Below are 17548 nucleotides of genomic sequence, written 5' to 3'. Positions count from 1 at the left end.
GCATGTTGTCTATTGATAGAGGACGCAGCGGGGTCAATTTCCTACTTTAATCCTGCACTAATTCACACTCGGCTCCTAAAAATCCCTGAACCCAGCAGAATTTGCGAAAAGGCATTTGTACATGCCCAGTCCCATGGTGACCCGTGAATCTGTGCGACCTCGATGGGATAAGACAAGGAGTCATAACTCATCCAGGCAGCTTCAACAAGTCCTCCTTGTGTTCTAGATCAGCCTCGGAAGGCTGGAAGTAAATTTAGTGAATGAACTCTTAGCCTCGGGGGCTTTGCTTCTCTGGGTTGGAGTGCTGATCGAGCATTATCCAGATACCGTTTGACCCTCTTCTTCATTATAATTCAAAAGGGGGAACTGATACGAGACCGGTATTATTATTCTCAAACCTTGGTGAAATATTTGGCCTGGAGACAAAACGTGATTAGAGTGGTGTGAGCTGACACAGTTGAGAAGATCACGGGTGGGGGATAGGCAGTATAGAATGAAGTGCTTTCAAGCATGTGAGGGCTGTGAGTGTTAAATCTCAACCCCAAGTCTTGATTTGTTCATTGCAGTCTTTGCTTTAGATTTTTCTTAAGTGAATCCAGAGATGAAGAGTCCACAATCCTTTGAGATTCACACATCACTTGACTTTAGCCTTTCTTTTCGTCAGAAGATATTTTGTGCTTTGCCGACTTGCTGCTCTAGAGGCTTCATTCCATCACTAAACACATTTGGCTGGCAGATTCCTGCCTGAGACGTACAGCAGGGAACAGCTTGTTTAAGGAAGAAACAGCACACACCATGCAAGTCGACACTGTCACCTGTTAGGAACACAGACGTGGAACTGTTAAAACCTGCAGACTAAAGCTGACGCGCAGCTGCTGCATGACTGACAGGTGTTTCACACTGCCACCTCGCAGGTCTTTGGATCTACAAAGTCACCTTCAGCGCATGTGTCTTTCAAAGAAGTCCAAAAAATACAGCGGGCATTAAGATTTAAAGATTATATTTTTTTATTATATTCTAAATTAGGATCACTTGTTCAAGTGTGTCGCCGGTGAAGTAAATTAATGTTACTATTTTGTGTGAAACTAAAGTGACTTCATTGTTAAGACATTCTACATGAATCTATTAGAATATAACAACGGATCATGAGTATCCAAATGAGCTCGAATGACCCCCCCCCCCTTATTTTGGATAGGTTTGTGCAATATTTTACAGCATATGAGTGAAAATTAGTATCCATTCATCCCAGAGTCCATGCGAGGTCAGACCCACACTCAATCCCAGTTGGGCTATTTCACTCAAAGCTGTTTGATGTTGGTAAGGTCAGTACACTGTTGGCATCGTCGTGATGGAATGGGAAAAAGGGCAAACGGGCCCTTTTCACCATCTTGCCACAAAATTGTCAAAAATTCCTTGTTGGGTGAAGTACATGTGATTCATATGGGACAAAGATGTTGAGAACAAAGTCTGCGAATGATTAATGAAGAGGTCAGTCTTAATTCAGTACCAGCCAATTCTCGACCAATTCTGAAAAGACGTTTAAAAACGTCTTTGGGAGTGAATGAGTGAATATGTTTTGTCCATGTAATGCAGTAATGAGCAATGAGTAGAGAATATGTCGATTCAGAAGCGGATGTATTTGTGTGGGTGTGTGCGTGCGTGTACCACTTTTCTTTTTTTTTTATCCATAATCCTAAAACTGTACAAAAAGACAACATCGGAACTTACTGGCTACTTCCAGCGATGCATTGTGACTGACCGCCTGGCCCAAATAGTTACGGGCCACGCACACGTAGCTGCCATCGTCGGGCTTGCTGCGCCGTCCGTGGACAATGCGTAGGAAGAAGAGCGACCCGCTAGGCAAGAGCATGCGGTGCGAGCGAGGGTTGTCCCGGTCGGTCTCCACACGCTCCCCATCCTTGTACCACTCGACCGTGGGTATTGGACGGCCCTCTGCCTTACAGTTGAGAGTGGCTGGTTCCCCTTTGGACACAATCAGGTCCGAGGGGTGCTCAACAATACGGGGAGGGGAGTCCTCTTGGCGAAGACGAGACCCTAGAAGGAAAACCACAACTCAGTTCAGCATTATGTACCACACGAGTTCCACTGTACTCCCGCTTACAATTATGTGCTGATGAAAACGGCAGTGGGTCTGAAAGAATTTGACAAGGCGTATTGTTATTGTTGTTGTGCAAGTATTAAGAATAATCAAGTTTGACAAGATAATTAGCACACAATCTGTGTCGCTCACGAGCTGTTTCAGGTGATGGAGCCCACAAGGAGTTTATTGTAAATGAATAAACAATGGTGAAATGTGAAATCCCCAGGCTGAAAAACAAAATTACTGAGCTTGTCGGATTTTTTCTTTATTTTTTGTTTTTTTAATGAATGAGAGGACGTTGCAGACAGGCAATTTGTAAGTCTGTCATTTTTCAAAACCGAACCAATGAACACAAAGTATAAGTGATCTAGAAAATAGATGGATGGCCAAATGAACGGATAGATGGTTTTTAGTCACCGCAGCAAGCATGATCATTAAATCAGCCTCACTCACAAAGAACCATGAACCATAAAATCACCTTTCATCTTTCAGAGTTAAACTGTTAAGATGTCAATCCCCCTGTTCTTCTCTCCCATCACCGAGTGACAATGAGTTCCTGTGAGGCAGAACCTCCCTAATGGGGATCACCTTCAGATGCCTTGCGTGTCTTCACAACCCCTTGACATCGACAGTTCGTCCACCCATCCTCCAACAATGCCTAAAACACAAACGAATACCCGTCCTGCCCCAAGTATGAAGTATTATCGAGATGTGATTGTGAATGCAAGGCGCTGTCTCCACCCTCCAGCTCGAATGGTGCAGCAGCGTTTGCGTGCCTCTTTCACTCTAAATCTCTCCCTGCAGCCTTCATGTGTTTGATGTGGTTCTGCGTGTTGAGCAACATAAAACATACAGCAGAATCCAAATGGAATTTTCCCCTTTGGAATAAAAATGAGTATAATAAAAATAATTTGTCCATACCTACAATTGGTTCTATTCAATCAGCTAATTTATAGCGAGATGCCGGCCTTGACTTAGCACCTGTCAGGGACCGGGCTGGTGCTTCGGCTAAATTTACACAACAAAGGGTAAGTGATTTTTTTTTTTTTCCTTCTAAGTGGCCCAGTTTGAATATGGGTCATGATAATGGGAAAACTGGAAATGACTTGTCAACGTGAGCTTGTTGTCAGTGACAGACACAGTTCACGGCTGTGATCACATGAAAGTCTGTTGAAACAACACACATTCGGTCAATAAAAAGGATAACGAAAGCAATGGTGTTAATGTGAGCGAGATTTTTCAAATTATTATTTATGCTGTGCATATTTTTGTTCTTGTTGTAGTAGTATTTAGCAAAAAAATGTAAACCATCCCGATTCGGACAATGAGGCAGAGTAGACCTCGCCTAGGAGACAGCTAACCACTTCATACCTATCGGCAAATTATATTCCCAAATTAACCTCACATTCGGTATGTTTTCAGAGCGATGAAGCCCTAGAGAACCTTCCAACAGCACAGGGAGTAGATGTAGACTCGAAAACCAAGAAAGCCCGGAGCAAGCAAAGAACCTGAATCAATCTTGCTGTGAGGTAGCCCACATGTAATCGAGGTGCCCCATTAACCTGGATGTTTTGCTTTGTTTTGCGCATAACAGTTTAGTCCTTACTGTCATAGGACTGCTAAAACCTTGCCAGAGGGATGCATACTAATGACAATGCATTATTTAAAACCTTTGAAAATGTAACCTTAAGACATGAGCTATAAAATAAGTTCACAAAAAACAAATGTGGCTCAAACGAAGCTGACAAAACCAATACAAACTGAGGAATAATTAAAAAGTGTTGTTTTATTTCAAATGGGACAAGCCAAACCAAATTACCGGTAGGCTCCCTTGGCAACGTATCACCTGTTACGTTCGCTGGCCCCTCTCCCACCTCCCCCAAGCACTGCTATAACAAAGGAATAAACAAGGCTAGCACTGTGGTCTCTAGACCCTGTTTATGGCACACATGCTTCTTTCCTTGTTCTTAATTATGCTGGGCTGCTGCCTGTGGATCTTGGCGGCTCCCTAAGCTCTCCGGCTACACAGACAGGCAATATCAGCCCGCCACAAGTGGGGCCTCACAAGATCAGGCCTTATCTGTAAAGGGCCAGCAGCCAGCGGCGAAATCACTATGCAAAAACATGCATGCAGAAGCACAATTGAGTACATGCGTATACAACGAAGGTCACTTGTAGCACCTGTGCCCCTACAAATACAGTAAGTTGTTTCTTTTCCTGTCAGTCAGGCCTATGGCAAAAAATGATGGCTTGAAATTCTGGAGAAAGGGAAGAAAAGTACCAGGAAGAGCAGTTTGGGCAGTGGGAAAAGGGGTGAGAAGACGCAAAGATGCTCGTTGTGTGATAAAATATACAACTTTGCGCATCGCATTTTGTTTCTGTCCGCTTGGTGTAAATAGTTTGTGGGGAGGAAGCAGAATTAGCTGATAAAGAGTTGAGGCGGGATCTTAAAAACAACAACGCCAGAGCACTGAGATCATGCTAATAACATGGGACAAACGTTAATGTAATTTTCGACCCTGTTGGTGGTCTTGTCTGGACCCACCCCAGTGAAACTTGGAGAATAACACTGCACGTATTTATACAGAATGGAAGAAGAGTATGACGACTGCATCCAAGCCAAACTGAAGTTATTGCATTGAGGTCACAAAAGCTGTCAGCTCAGGAAGAAGAATCCCACAAGGCCTAAGCCTTCAGACATGGTGTCTGACACGGATGCATGCAGTACCCCAAAATAACTTGAGACTAAGTGTTTTACAGCCGGTGGTTTTTCTGCGAGAAGAGAGCTCTAAAAATGCTGGATCCTGAAAACCTTACAGATCAGTCAATATATACGGCAGAGCCCCAGTTGTAGGAATGATATATCCCAACCTGGGGCAGTGTGGGATTATTACCTGAACTCAAGTACCAACGTCACCCTGGAGGAGTTCAAATCAGGAAGCCAATAAACCCAGGCAGTTTTTCCAAGATTCTTGGGAAATAGCAATAAAGGCAACAGCCACGTCTTGTTAAGGACTTACTGTATGTTTTGCCTGAGGAGAAGTCATGTATTTGGTTTTTGTTTTTATTGTTTTTTGTTGTTTTTTTTTGGGGGGGGGGGGTACAACGGGATGCAAGTTGGATTAAAATCCACTTTTAACACCGAGGCGTCCATATTCGAGCAAGTCAAGATCTTTATTTTGTCCCATCACCCATCTCGTCAGCCCTGTTCATGGTGTCGACCAATCAGCTCCCTCCAGCAACAGATGTCTTGCCCAGGTGTGCCTTGTTTTCTCGTCATTTTGTTTGTATTTAGTTCCCTGCTTTGGTTCCGTCCACGTCGGTTCATTGCTGTTGCCGCGATCAGTCATGTAGTTCTTGTGATGTCACGTTTCATGTCGTGTCCAATTATTGCTTAGTTTCCATGTGCTTCTTTGTGACTTTTAATATATATATATATATATATATATATATATTTTTTTTTTTTTTAATTTTGTTGTTTTTTTTCGAGGCAAGGTACTTACCAATTTTGGCATTGTTTGCTTCTTTTCCCCCCTTTTTGGAGATTACCACTTGCTTCCTTGTATTTACTTGGGTCCACCTTTTGCCTCCATCAACATAACTCTGTGACAGATGCTAACACTGGAATTAGTGAGTTACATATACAGTGAGAACCTCACAGTCAAATCCTGTGATAGGCTGCACTTCATACAAAATGATCACTTATGTTACATCACATTGGTCATAAGAGAATTTAGTACATTTTCAAACTTAAAAGAGTAAAGTATGTCGGTGAAAGAAATCCTTTTTTGCAATTGGATTGGATCAAAATATATTCTTAACCCCGTTTTCCACATCAAATGGAAATAAGAGTGAAATATTTCTGAAGCAAAAAAGAAATAAATGAACCATAGTACCCTCCCACATGTTGTTTGCAAGCAGGAATGCGTGTCGGAACAACCAACAAAAATTATAAATGCGTGGAGCAGAGTTACGACTTCTAAATGCACGCGTGGCAGCAATTATGATGAGTTAAAAAATAAAATCATGCTACTCCAGATTAGAATGAAAAACATTGAATGACATCTGACATGGTGTGACTTTTAAGAATACTGGAGGGATTCAGTTAATAAGAAGACTGACACCACTGTAAAGCTTAATAAAGATAAATCCACAGCCAGAGGGCACTTGGACTGGCTGCGCTGCTCTTGGCCATGTACAACACCAAATCTTTTCGAAAATCTTAACATGTTACACTTGGGCTTTGTTGTTGAATAAACAAGTGATGTGTATTGATCCTGAGAGATGCGTCAAGGCACATTTTCTTGCTTCTGGGCAGAGCTAGTCTCTATGTAACAGTCATGTCCTGTGTTGTGATGAACATGAATAAAATGCAATTTTGCCACTGTGCAACGAAGGAAAAGAAAATAAACACGTATTAAACTAACATCAGCTCATTGCTTTTCTCCAATCTTGGAGACATCCGCTTCAAACATTCGCTCTTCAATTTGGGAGGCAAGACGAGGGGAAACCAATAAATGCCAGAAATTCTTTCCCAGGTTGTATAAACTGCAATTAAGTGGAACAATTAAACACTGTCATTCACAAATATCCAAGGAAAGGAATGTGTTTCTGTGTCAGCGTGGCCAGGAAAATCTGTTTGCAGACATGCTTCTTTGCAACATTTGATCCTCCCAAAATTACATTCATGCAAAGGCTTTTTCATCTTGGTTTATCAATAATTCTCTCCCCTGGCATGCAGACTTCTAACAGCACAATGGCCATTAAAAGCGTCCCTGGAGATGAAAGTCAAGGTCATGGACATGATAACAACTCCCATTACTGTACTGCAAAGCCAGATGTTGAGAGGAAAGCCAACTAAGTGCACATGCAAGCACAAATAGTATGCAAGCTGGGCTAACTGCAGATTGAACAACTGCCAAAGGAGGTAATTTTTTCCCAATAAAGTTGTCACATATCCATTACTATGGTCAACAAAAGAAGCCCTCAAAATGTTTAAAAACACCAATGGTATCTTTGTGAAACAGCCCAAAACATAAATCAAAAGCGAATCACAACACCCTGAAGTAACTGATTTTGTATCTCTATATAACTTTTTTTGAACTGTAATATGATCAATTTTCATTATTTGTTCGCAACACACCTTCTTTTTCACAGTTCAAAAGTTATTACCAGGGGGGGAAAAAAAATACTCGAATTGCCATCTGTTCAGTGTTCACTGGGAAAGGAACAACCAAATAAGTCCCCAGGGCAGAATCAGACAAGAACACTGCTGGTAGGTGATCAAGATCTGAGCCAACAGCAAACTTAAAAAATTGGAGGAATCCATTCAAGCATATTTTGTACATACAAAACACAGTGCCTTACTTACAATTCTCTTGCTATTACGGATAAACAAGATGCAGGGGGTGCTAACCTCCGACTGCTCCACGCTGTCAGAAGTCCAGCAGCAAACCCGACATGCTTCTCCTCACTCCATTAAATGTACAATGGAAAGTCCAGTCTCTGTTTCTGTCATTGGTTTTTACTCAGGCAAAGCCAAAATATCAGACTGCCAGTGAAGAAAGCAGACACTGAAGTGGCCCAGGTGTTGTTTGTTTTTGTTATTATTTTGGAAAACACTGAACTGTATTGTATTACTGTTGTGAGTAGCATACATATGGTACACATCCGTCCCTCTATCCGGCCATTTTTCAATCCGCTTACCCTCACGAGGCTCGCGGGTGTGCTGGAGCCTATCCCAGTCGTCATCGGGGCAGTAGGCGGCGGAAACTCTGAACTGGTTGCCAGACATTTCTTTTTTTTTTTTACATATATGCAACATTGCAACATAAAACAGAATATTAGTTACAAAAAGTTTGACAAATTGCCCAGATGACAAGTACCCTCCAGGGGCAGGGTGGATGTTCCAGACAGGTGCCAAAGGCAAATTTGTCCAAACGAGAATCAATTTAATGGCATGATATGATTTCATCGTTTGTTTTGGGTTTTTTTTTTTGGGGGGGGGGGGTTTACTCTTAACAAATTCAATTAATACATCCTGCATGTTTTTATTATTAGATTGAAATGGTGTCACTGTATGATGTATGAAGGAACATCTGGTTGACCTCGATTCATTTTTGGACTGAATTAAGCCTCTGGTAGAAACAGCCCAGATGTGAGATAATTGTCATTATGACTAAATAGAAAGAGACTTTGCTCAGTGAGTCTGAAAATTGTCAAGGCTTGGCTAGACAGTTGATTTTGATCTGAATTTTGTGGTCCAATTATTTTTGTTTGAATATTTTTGTTTCTATTTTTTTTTTTGTCTTCTAATTCTGTGATTGGTTTCACCAGTGCATGGTCAGTGCCCTGCAGCATTTGATTCGCCTGAGAGAGAAAGATCAACTTTCAGTGTCCTCCGCTTGTTTTGCCAGATGGTTATGTCACAAATGTTTCATCTTTGAAGGGAACATTCAGATGCTTTTTTCTTGGGGGGGGGGGGTTGATTTTTTTTTTTTAGCAAACAACTTCGCCTGTTTTAATGTGGCACTTCTAAACTGCAATAGATTTAGAAAATAGCAATAATAAATACAAGCTGCCACGTACACAACGCTTCCATTCTAAACTTCGACCAGCTATGCTGCATCTTAAATTATCTAAGAGGGAGATGTTGCCCTGTTTAAAATCGTATCCAAACGCTTGATATATACGACATATCGATCCTGCTCTGTTGCTATTATCTGCTGTGTCATGCAGCAGTATGTGTTTGAAATGTGCTCAAAACTACACTTCCATTCTAAAGAGCGATTAGCATCATGCCAAGCAGTTCCTTGAGTCCCATGAGAAAATGTCTGTTGTGCTACATTAACAAAATGTAACTTCACTCCATCGATAGCGCATGGTCTTCATCATGTGGTTTGTCTAATTCATTCAATTGATATTGCAAAAAAATCTTCATTTTAATCACACAGGAAACTAAATATTTTTTTCTAATTCATTCTGAAATCGTTTCTAAAAGTTTACCGACAGTATCTACACGTAGATCAATCGATTCATAATCACATAAAACATAAATCCTTGAGAGTAGTGAGATTTAACCTAGTAGGGAAAAAAATATTCTGCCTGCATGCCTCAGTCGGTCCTTTTAGCCAGAAGCTTCATTTTTGAATGGCATAGCGAATGGGAAAAAAAATGTACCCTGCACAACCTCCACAAGAAGCAGCGCTGCCACAGCAATAAAGTAGTCCAGCAGAAACTCATGTCAGAGTTCAGCAAGGATGAGAAATGGCTGCTGGGAGTCCATCATATCCTGACCTTTTTTTTTTTCCCCCCACAACAAACCGGCCTGTGTCAATCAGATCCACTGAGCAAATAGTCTTCAAAATATGGACTTGACAAATTGCTTTTCACTCCACCGTATACTGTGATTGAAAAGATTTTTCTTTTCCTCTCTCTCGCTCTCTCTCTCTTTATAGGAAAGACCACAGTCATTTCATCCAATGAAACGTCAAACCTTTACTATTAGCACTCTCCAGTTTGGAAAAGGCCTGCGAGAGTGTGATAAAATTATATGGCCAGACGGTAATCTGAGAATATATTATCCCTGTGTGTTTAAATGTGTTTTATTTGGCTGTATTGATTTTGGGCTGAGAATCGCGGTTCTGAAGAATACAAGGTGGTAATTGCTGACCAAATGGGAAAACGAAAAAAAAAAAATTTTTAATTAAAAGAAAATACTGGTCATATGTAATGGAAATGTGAGCCCTCAAACAATATAGTGCAGTAGATCAGCCAACAGAGTGACTTCAATATGACGAGGTTTGAAGAATTTTCATGTTGAGAACTTGGGAAGTATAATATCATCATGTAAAAATCCTTTTTTTTTTTCTCGTGCAATCTTATAAAGTGGACATGCTAAATAGACGTTTTTTTTTTTTTTTGTGGTTATTCATTCCTTTCAAAGAAAATGTGGTTGATTACCGTAATTTCCGGATTATAGAGCACACGTGATTATAAGCCGCACCCACTACATTTTTAAAGGAAAAGACATTTTGTACAAACATAAGCCACACCTATAAGCCGCAGGCACCCACATTGTAACATGAGATATTTACAAAGAAAGACGGTACACAGGCGGCCGTTAGAAAAATCTTTATATAGGCTGCTTCATTATATAAACCGCAGAGTTGAAAGGGTATGACAAAATTTTCGGTTTGTAGTCCGGAAATTACGGTATGTCATGTGCATAGGATTTGTGAATAATGTCTGAAAGTTGTTATTTATTCATTTATTTTATGTCCTGTAAATTGCACTGCCTACGTTTTAATTCAATAGCATGGCTGCAGCCCCATAATGCAGTTCTTTTTTTTTTTTGTCCAATTGGCGGCTTTGCAGCGTACAAACAAATTCCACTTGCTTTGTGTTGTCTCCATTCTAAAATGAGACTCTGTTGATGAGTGGCGAGTGGCCTTCTGCCAGCGGTTATCACCTTGATGCAGTGATGTGATAAGCGCCTGAAGCGCAACGATTATCTAAACTTGCCGAGATTGGCAACATCTCCCAAATGGACCCTGAGGGACTCTTGAGTAAGGGGTCAAAAAAACTTGCTTCCAATTTGAAAATGTTGGCAACAGTTGATGTTGCTGATTTGATATGTAAGTGAAGAATTGCGTTAATTAGAAGCTGTGGGCATATTTCATTTTAATTGGATGGCCAAATGAACGGATGATGGAAAGAGGCTTTGAAAAAGCAGAAAACAGAAATGACTGCTGGTAGTTTCGATGATTGGAGGTGAAGCTTTCCGTCGCGAGATAAACTATAGGGACAGAAAGTCGAGGAGATTAATGACTGCCTCAAGTTTCCTTTTTAATCTTTGCAATGATACTTTAAAAATCCGACAAGGGGTAATTACAATAATTCGAAATATAACAACCATAAATGTCTATCAGAGGCAACACGGCTCACCCAGACATTGACGCAATCCCAGTTCACTCTTTTTCCAATTTTACCCACCTCATTAACCTGAAGCAGTTTATTTCAATCATGTGAAATTTTAATTGCTTGTCTATCCACTCAACACTAGTTGACTGAACATCAGACTGAAGGCTTTTGGCTATAAACCGTAATTCAGCTTTCTGTTCTTTTGATTGAAAAGTCTAGAAATGAGTCAATGTCAAGAGCACACGCTGATTGCTGCGAAACTTTTTTAGACCAATTACCACCTCGAAAAAGACTCCTCAAGTACACCATCATGACCGCAATCAAAATAAATAGTATAGCATCCAGTGATTAAAAAAAAAAAAAAAAAAAAAAAAAAAAAAGAATCCTTGATAAAGTATGATTACCTCCTGTCCTGAATTTGCATTAAGAGCCCGATTCATGAGCTGGGTTTTTCGATTTTTGGGTTTTGATTCGATTTTAGTTGAGTGATGCTTTCCATGCGTCTTTTTTTTTTTTTTTTTATGTTTAGGCTTTTGTGTGCACCTGTGCTCGTCAACCCGGGCCCTTGTGTTTCCCAATCAGCTCGCTGGGCCACTTGTGTCTGCAGGTGTTTCTCTTCATCTCGTCAGTTGCCTGCATTTAAGTTTCCTGGTTTCGCTCAGCCTTCATCCTTTGCCGCTTCGGCCCTTGTCCAAGTCAAGTCCTTTTCCTGTTGTTTGTTTTGCTGCTGTGAACATTGTTATTTTGACTTGTGTTTGGTTCGTTCTATATTTGAGTTTTGGTTCTTTTGGAATTAAATTGTTTTTTTTGGAGTGCACCTCTTCCTCGACTTGCTTGCTTACAATTTGGTCCTCAACCTTGCTAAACCATAACAAACTTCCTTGAATGCAGTCATTGCATGATGAGTCTAATATTGTGGTGATATTTCACCTCGACTATAATTTACGAGTTAGCGATTCAGCAGAATTTTTTTTTTAATTACATTAGCAACACTAAACTCCTCAAATGATTTCATGAAGCTTATTTTGTCATACCAGGAAATCTCACCAAGGACAGGGACGTGTGGGTGGATGGATCAGTTATACCTTGAATGGTGTGACAATTTAGAATCTGCATTCTTTGAAGATCACTCAGCAACTCTGAGTACGGACTCTATTGTCTGCCGTGCCAAGGTTTTGTCTAGCCATAATATACCCCTGTTTAAAATGTGCTTCATTCCAGACCATGATAAGCGCCATGTCTGGGGTTTTTTTTTGGGCAGAAGGTGATGTCTCCATTTCCAACAAATAGCATTGTAAAGGGCTCCCTGAACCATGGAAGTAATTTTCTGTTGTCTTTTAAAACTCTGGAATGTTTTAATGATGAATATTTGGACAGTTCTGGGGAGTATGCAATCTTATCAACAGGCTGTTGAAAATCTATCAACATGAGAAATTATCCATCCATTTTCAACACCGCTTATCCTGGAGAGGGTCGCGGGGAGTTGCTGTGCAGTGTTACTGTTGATATTTAAATATCTCGATTTACTATGTCCTCTAAGTTCAATACTTTGATCCAAAAAAAGGACCTTAGCCACGGCACTGTATGATTCCTTGTTCATGTTTTTGTTCATTGCGAGGAGGTTACCGGTTCGGGGAAGCAGCAAGGGTGCACAGTCCACAAAAAAAAAGAAAAAAAAAAGCATTTCGGAGCCCTTCAATTGTTTATTAGTTGAAAAGCAGCCAACTGGTTTAAGGGGATTTTTTTTTTTTAAAGCTTTGTTGGTTATTTGATCTGAGAAAAAAAAAACACTATCATAAATCCATAAGCTTCAGTCTTGCCTGTGGGTTGATAGGTGAACTCAAAGCAATACCATCTAATAATAGATCTAATTAAATGCATTAATGTTATTCTCTCTGTGAGAGAAGCTCTGTTGGGAAAAGGCTTTTTGTGCCGCAATCTTGGCACATCGGGCTTTGAACATTGTCAGTAATGACAGACGAATTGAAGGGGAAAGATGAGAAGGACGGAAGAGATGGCAGCGAGATGAGTTGCACGACTCATGGGTTCCCTTTATGAGAGTGAGCCATGTGGGGGATTTTTTTTTTTAATTTAATTTTTTGCAATTAATTTTTGCCGACTTAAATGATCATTTGTGTCAGTCTGCGACCACCTCTGATGTTAGAATATGTCCTCTCTCTGGAAATTTTTTGCAATTAATTTTTGCCGACTTAAATGATCATTTGTGTGAGTCTGCGTCCACCTCTGATGTTAGAATATGTCCTCTCTGGGAATATTTGGATGCGAAAGTGAAAATACCGTGGAAGATTCTCCACAAAGCATATTGATGGTATTGATTCTACAACGCCCCGCTGGAAAAGAGACGCCTCACACAGATGTAACCTCAAGAAGCAGCTATGAGGTCAGACTATTTCCGTGACCTTTAAAGCTGTCGTTTCAAAATATTAATTCACCCGATGACTGTGACACCCACATCCTAGAGAGAGGGCACGTACTCTGAGAGCACCTCAATCATCGGCAGATTATCTTCAATCAAAACATGGACAACTTGCGGGGTCACGGGGGTACAACATTTTGTTTCACTTTGAAGAATAACCACATATTAGAGGTCTTAGAAGTCACTTGAAGAACGGATTGCTATGAAAACGGATTGCTATGAAAGCCCTGATTTATCCACAACAGTCGTAAATCTAGACATATAAAAGCATTCAGAAATGAATAATAGCCCTCTGGATTAAAAAAAAAAAATAAAAAAGTCTAAAGCGATGATTCTTTCTTCATAGGTGTGGGCAGGCAAATTAAAATAATGACATTTCTCCAAAATGTGCCTATTTTCAACATTTGATGACAATTATGAGATACTGTCATATGTGACAATGCAAAATTAAAAGCATCTATGGTCATCGATTCAGAATGTAACCGTTTTCTTTTTTGGGTTGTTTTTTTCAAGAAAGTGTCTCCAACATGATCAGATGATAACTCTGAATGTGTTTTTTTAGCAGAAGAAAGAGATGACGAAGAATATACACTGGGGACTAAGATGGCCATGGGAGGAGCTTGATTATGGGTCTGGGGAACCCTTTCTACAATTTTTAGCCTGCGATTATGCTTCAGGGAAAAAAAAAAAAAAAAAAACATGAATAAATAAAAGCTGGATTTATTTGGAGGTCTTGAATAATTCTTAACCAGGGCTGCCAATAATACAAAGTGAATTAAATGATGGTCATTCAGAGCAGTGAAACCCCGAAGATAACCAAACATGTTATCAGCCATTACAAAAGTGGAAAATGGTTCGAGGTTTTACCTGACTGTACATTAAACACTTACGTGATAAGGTAGAATGTTGAAAATGAAGATGAGCGAAGTGCATGACTACAATGGTGTGTCATAATTCATGGTAGGTATGGTCATAACGAACAAAAATGCCTTTCCTGTTCTTCCAGAGACAAATGATAGATGCAACAGGGATACTACAGGTGTGGGAGGTTCCCTTAGGCTAGGAACCGGCAACTCTTAGCATGGCAGGCAGTCATCAATCCTCTTCAAAATTAGGAGTTATGTGTGTGTCTTGGAGTGTGTGTGCATGCCTGTGTGGAAGTGTGATGACCTGTGAATTTCAACACCCACCCCCTGACTCTCCCCAGGGTGGACAACCGTGCTGAGACTCCACAAAGCATTGCAGGGAATTGGTGGGTAAACAAGGAAAGCAATCATGAATCATAGATTTCAGCACGCGAGTCAAAAACACACTTGGATAACAAGCTTAGGTTAACACCAATACAAATGAACAAATGCATATTCATTCACAACCAAACGGCGGAAGCAAGATACGCTGGGGTTTGCAAACTCTCTCACATTATTATTCGGGTAAGAACAACCAAATTATTTCATTGGAATCGGTTTCTTTCGCTCTGTGAAAGTGAGCGACTTACCAGCCACAATAGTTGAACTAAAAGATGCGGCCATTAAAATAAAGCCTTTTACATTTGGAAATGCATATCACCAAATTGGTATCGGTCCTAACTGCAGTGGATCTTAATGAATAATTGCTGACCGATTGAATCGTTTTCCAGTGAAGCTATCAAGTCGGTAACTCAGGCGGGACTGAAAGACTCCGACAATTCCATCCGGTACACAAAAACGAGACCTCCTTGGTGTACAAAGATATTCCATCAACCGCATCATCCATGGCGAAAAAAAAAGCCCTCATTAGCCGAGAGCCTCTGCTCATCACTGTCAACTCAAGGAGGACCCCGGGGAGTCTTGTTAACTTGGGAGAAGCCACTCAAAGCTAGCTCCCTCCAACTAGGCCATCACAACCCGAGGTCCGGCACTCTGTAACAAGTGTCTGTCAGTATTTTGGGTCACACCAGTCAACCTCTTGCAGCCAAGGGTGTCACTTGCCAAAACAGCATGAGGAATAAGGGATGTGAATCCAAACCTGTTTACGACCAATTCCCATCAGCCAGATGTCTCGAGCAGTTTGTCCTCTGGGGAGCTGTGGCACATGAATTGAATAACTCCCAATTCCAATCTGTCTTAGTTTTAACATTGCTAAATGTTGCACAAACCATGCTGCCATCAGTAGTTTTTTTTTTAACTTTACAGCTACATAGCTACATTGGGCCGCATTGGATATAAATTGTTGAACCTTTTCGACTAAATCCACCATTTTCTTGATGCCTGATTTTCAAACTTTGAGGAGATTGGAGTAGTTTTTTGGGGGTTTTTTTGGGGCGGGGGGGGGGGGGTAATGCTGAACAACCAAAAAAGTGATTGCCGAAAAGCTGATTTTCAAACTTTGAGGAGATTGGAGTAGTTTTTTGGGGGTTTTTTTGGGGCGGGGGGGGGGGCGTAATGCTGAACAGCCAAAAAAGTGATCTTGCCGAAAAGTATTTGCACGATTCTGGACTGAGAAGATTTTGAGTGGCTAGGCACCCTTATTTCTCGATGGTAAGCCAAAAAAAAAAAAAAACTACCAGCAGATGATAAGATGGTACAAACAATTTAGTTATCTTTAGGCCAGATATCTTCAAAAGTCAAAACCCAAAAATGGATCAAATAAAAAGCGAATGATGACCAGATTGCTAGTTAATTTACGAGTCAGTATTACCTAAAAAGGCAGTAATTTTGTTGAAACAAAAAAAAAAAGGAGTAAACAAGAAAATTGTGGCATTGAATTTGATGTAGTTGGAAATTTGGGAGGGGGGCACTATATTTTCTGCCGGTGCGCCAAAGAAAAAAAAGTTGGCCACGCCAATGCACCCATTGCAAAAAGTCAGTGGAGAACACTGATTCAAATAATGCTACTGTAAAATATTTTTTTCTCCTCTCCTCTAAGTCTTCCACTTGTTTTCAATCTATGCTAACGGAAGCCCCATAAATCTCATTTGTAGAACGAAACGCATTGTTCAGACCTTGTGAGCTACTGCTTTCCCGAGCACAACCACATATCGATTCCAAAATATCAGACCCAATAAAGAATAGAAGTAAAAAGATCAAATGTCCAGGTGAGAAGGCTCTGCTCATTCAATCAGATGCTGCTTTGTATTCAACAACAACAACAAAAATCTATCCATTTGTTGCTTTTGACCTTTGTGCTCAATGACAGCATTTCCATTTTTTGCTCTTGTCCAAAACTGTCTACAAGCAAAGCTTATAATGCTGCATTAATTTTCCACCATGGCTCCTTGTTTAAAAACCAATGTTTACAGACCGTCTAAACAAAGCAGGTAAAATGGCAAGGCGAGTCGCAACATCACTCGAGGGATGCATAATTAACATGCGCGGGATAAAGCCGCCTGGGTACAAGTGCATGTTTTTAATGATGGCCATTTAGACTGTTATGTATCATCTGGCATCCATTACTGGTGGCAGCTTTATAAGGACACAGATTAAACTCCCAAAGTAATTCCAGGTGGCCTGTCAGAGCACAACTGAAATACTCTTAAGAGCTCAGTGTTTAAACGGAAAAGTTTTTTCTCTTTTTTTGGTTTTTGTTTTAATGCCAAACGTCTGTAATACAATTGAGTGGGGACATTTCACTGCAATGTCAGTGCAAGAAATAATTTTCCAACAGAGATGACGCTCACTGGTCTTAACGGTGGGTATCTGCTTTGTGATTTCACCTTTCGTTACATAACGTAGATAAGATAACAAAAAACACTTCTCAATATGATCCAGATTTTAGCTTAAAAATGCATACAAGGGCGGCACGTCAAACGAGTGGTTAGCAAGTCCGCCTCACAGTGCAGAGGCGTGGGGTTCGATTCCTGTGTGGAGTTTATATGTTCTCCCCGTGCCTGCGTGGGTTTTATGCGGGTACTCCGGTTTCCTCCCGCATTCCAAAAACATGCACGGCAGGCTCATGGAACACTCTAAATTGTCCCTAGGTGTGAGTGTGAGCGCGGATGGTTGTTTGTCTCTATGTGCCCTGCGAGTGGCTGGCAATGGGTTCAGGGTGTCCCACGCCAACTACCCGAAAACAGCTGGGATAGTCTCCAGATTGCCCGCGACCCATGTGAG

General features: G+C 40.8%; 1 protein-coding gene across 4 annotated transcripts in view; it reads right to left on the bottom strand.

Annotated features, from left to right (window-relative positions):
* Nucleotides 1–17548, bottom strand: part of LOC109508958 (roundabout homolog 1-like) — a 72626-nt gene that overhangs the window by 42525 nt on the left and 12553 nt on the right. For all 4 annotated transcript variants that reach the window (XM_019858897.1, XM_019858896.1, XM_019858898.1 and 1 more), the window contains one exon: nt 1729–2055. In XM_019858897.1, coding sequence (XP_019714456.1) covers nt 1729–2055 — 327 coding nt within the window. The remainder of the gene's footprint in view (nt 1–1728; nt 2056–17548) is intronic.

The sequence above is a fragment of the Hippocampus comes genome, unplaced genomic scaffold (assembly GCF_001891065.2).
Source record: "Hippocampus comes isolate QL1 unplaced genomic scaffold, H_comes_QL1_v1.1 scaffold230, whole genome shotgun sequence".
NCBI lineage: Eukaryota > Metazoa > Chordata > Actinopteri > Syngnathiformes > Syngnathidae > Hippocampus > Hippocampus comes.
The sequence above is the reverse complement of the archived record's forward strand: the minus strand, read 5'-3'. Positions and strand labels throughout refer to the sequence as shown.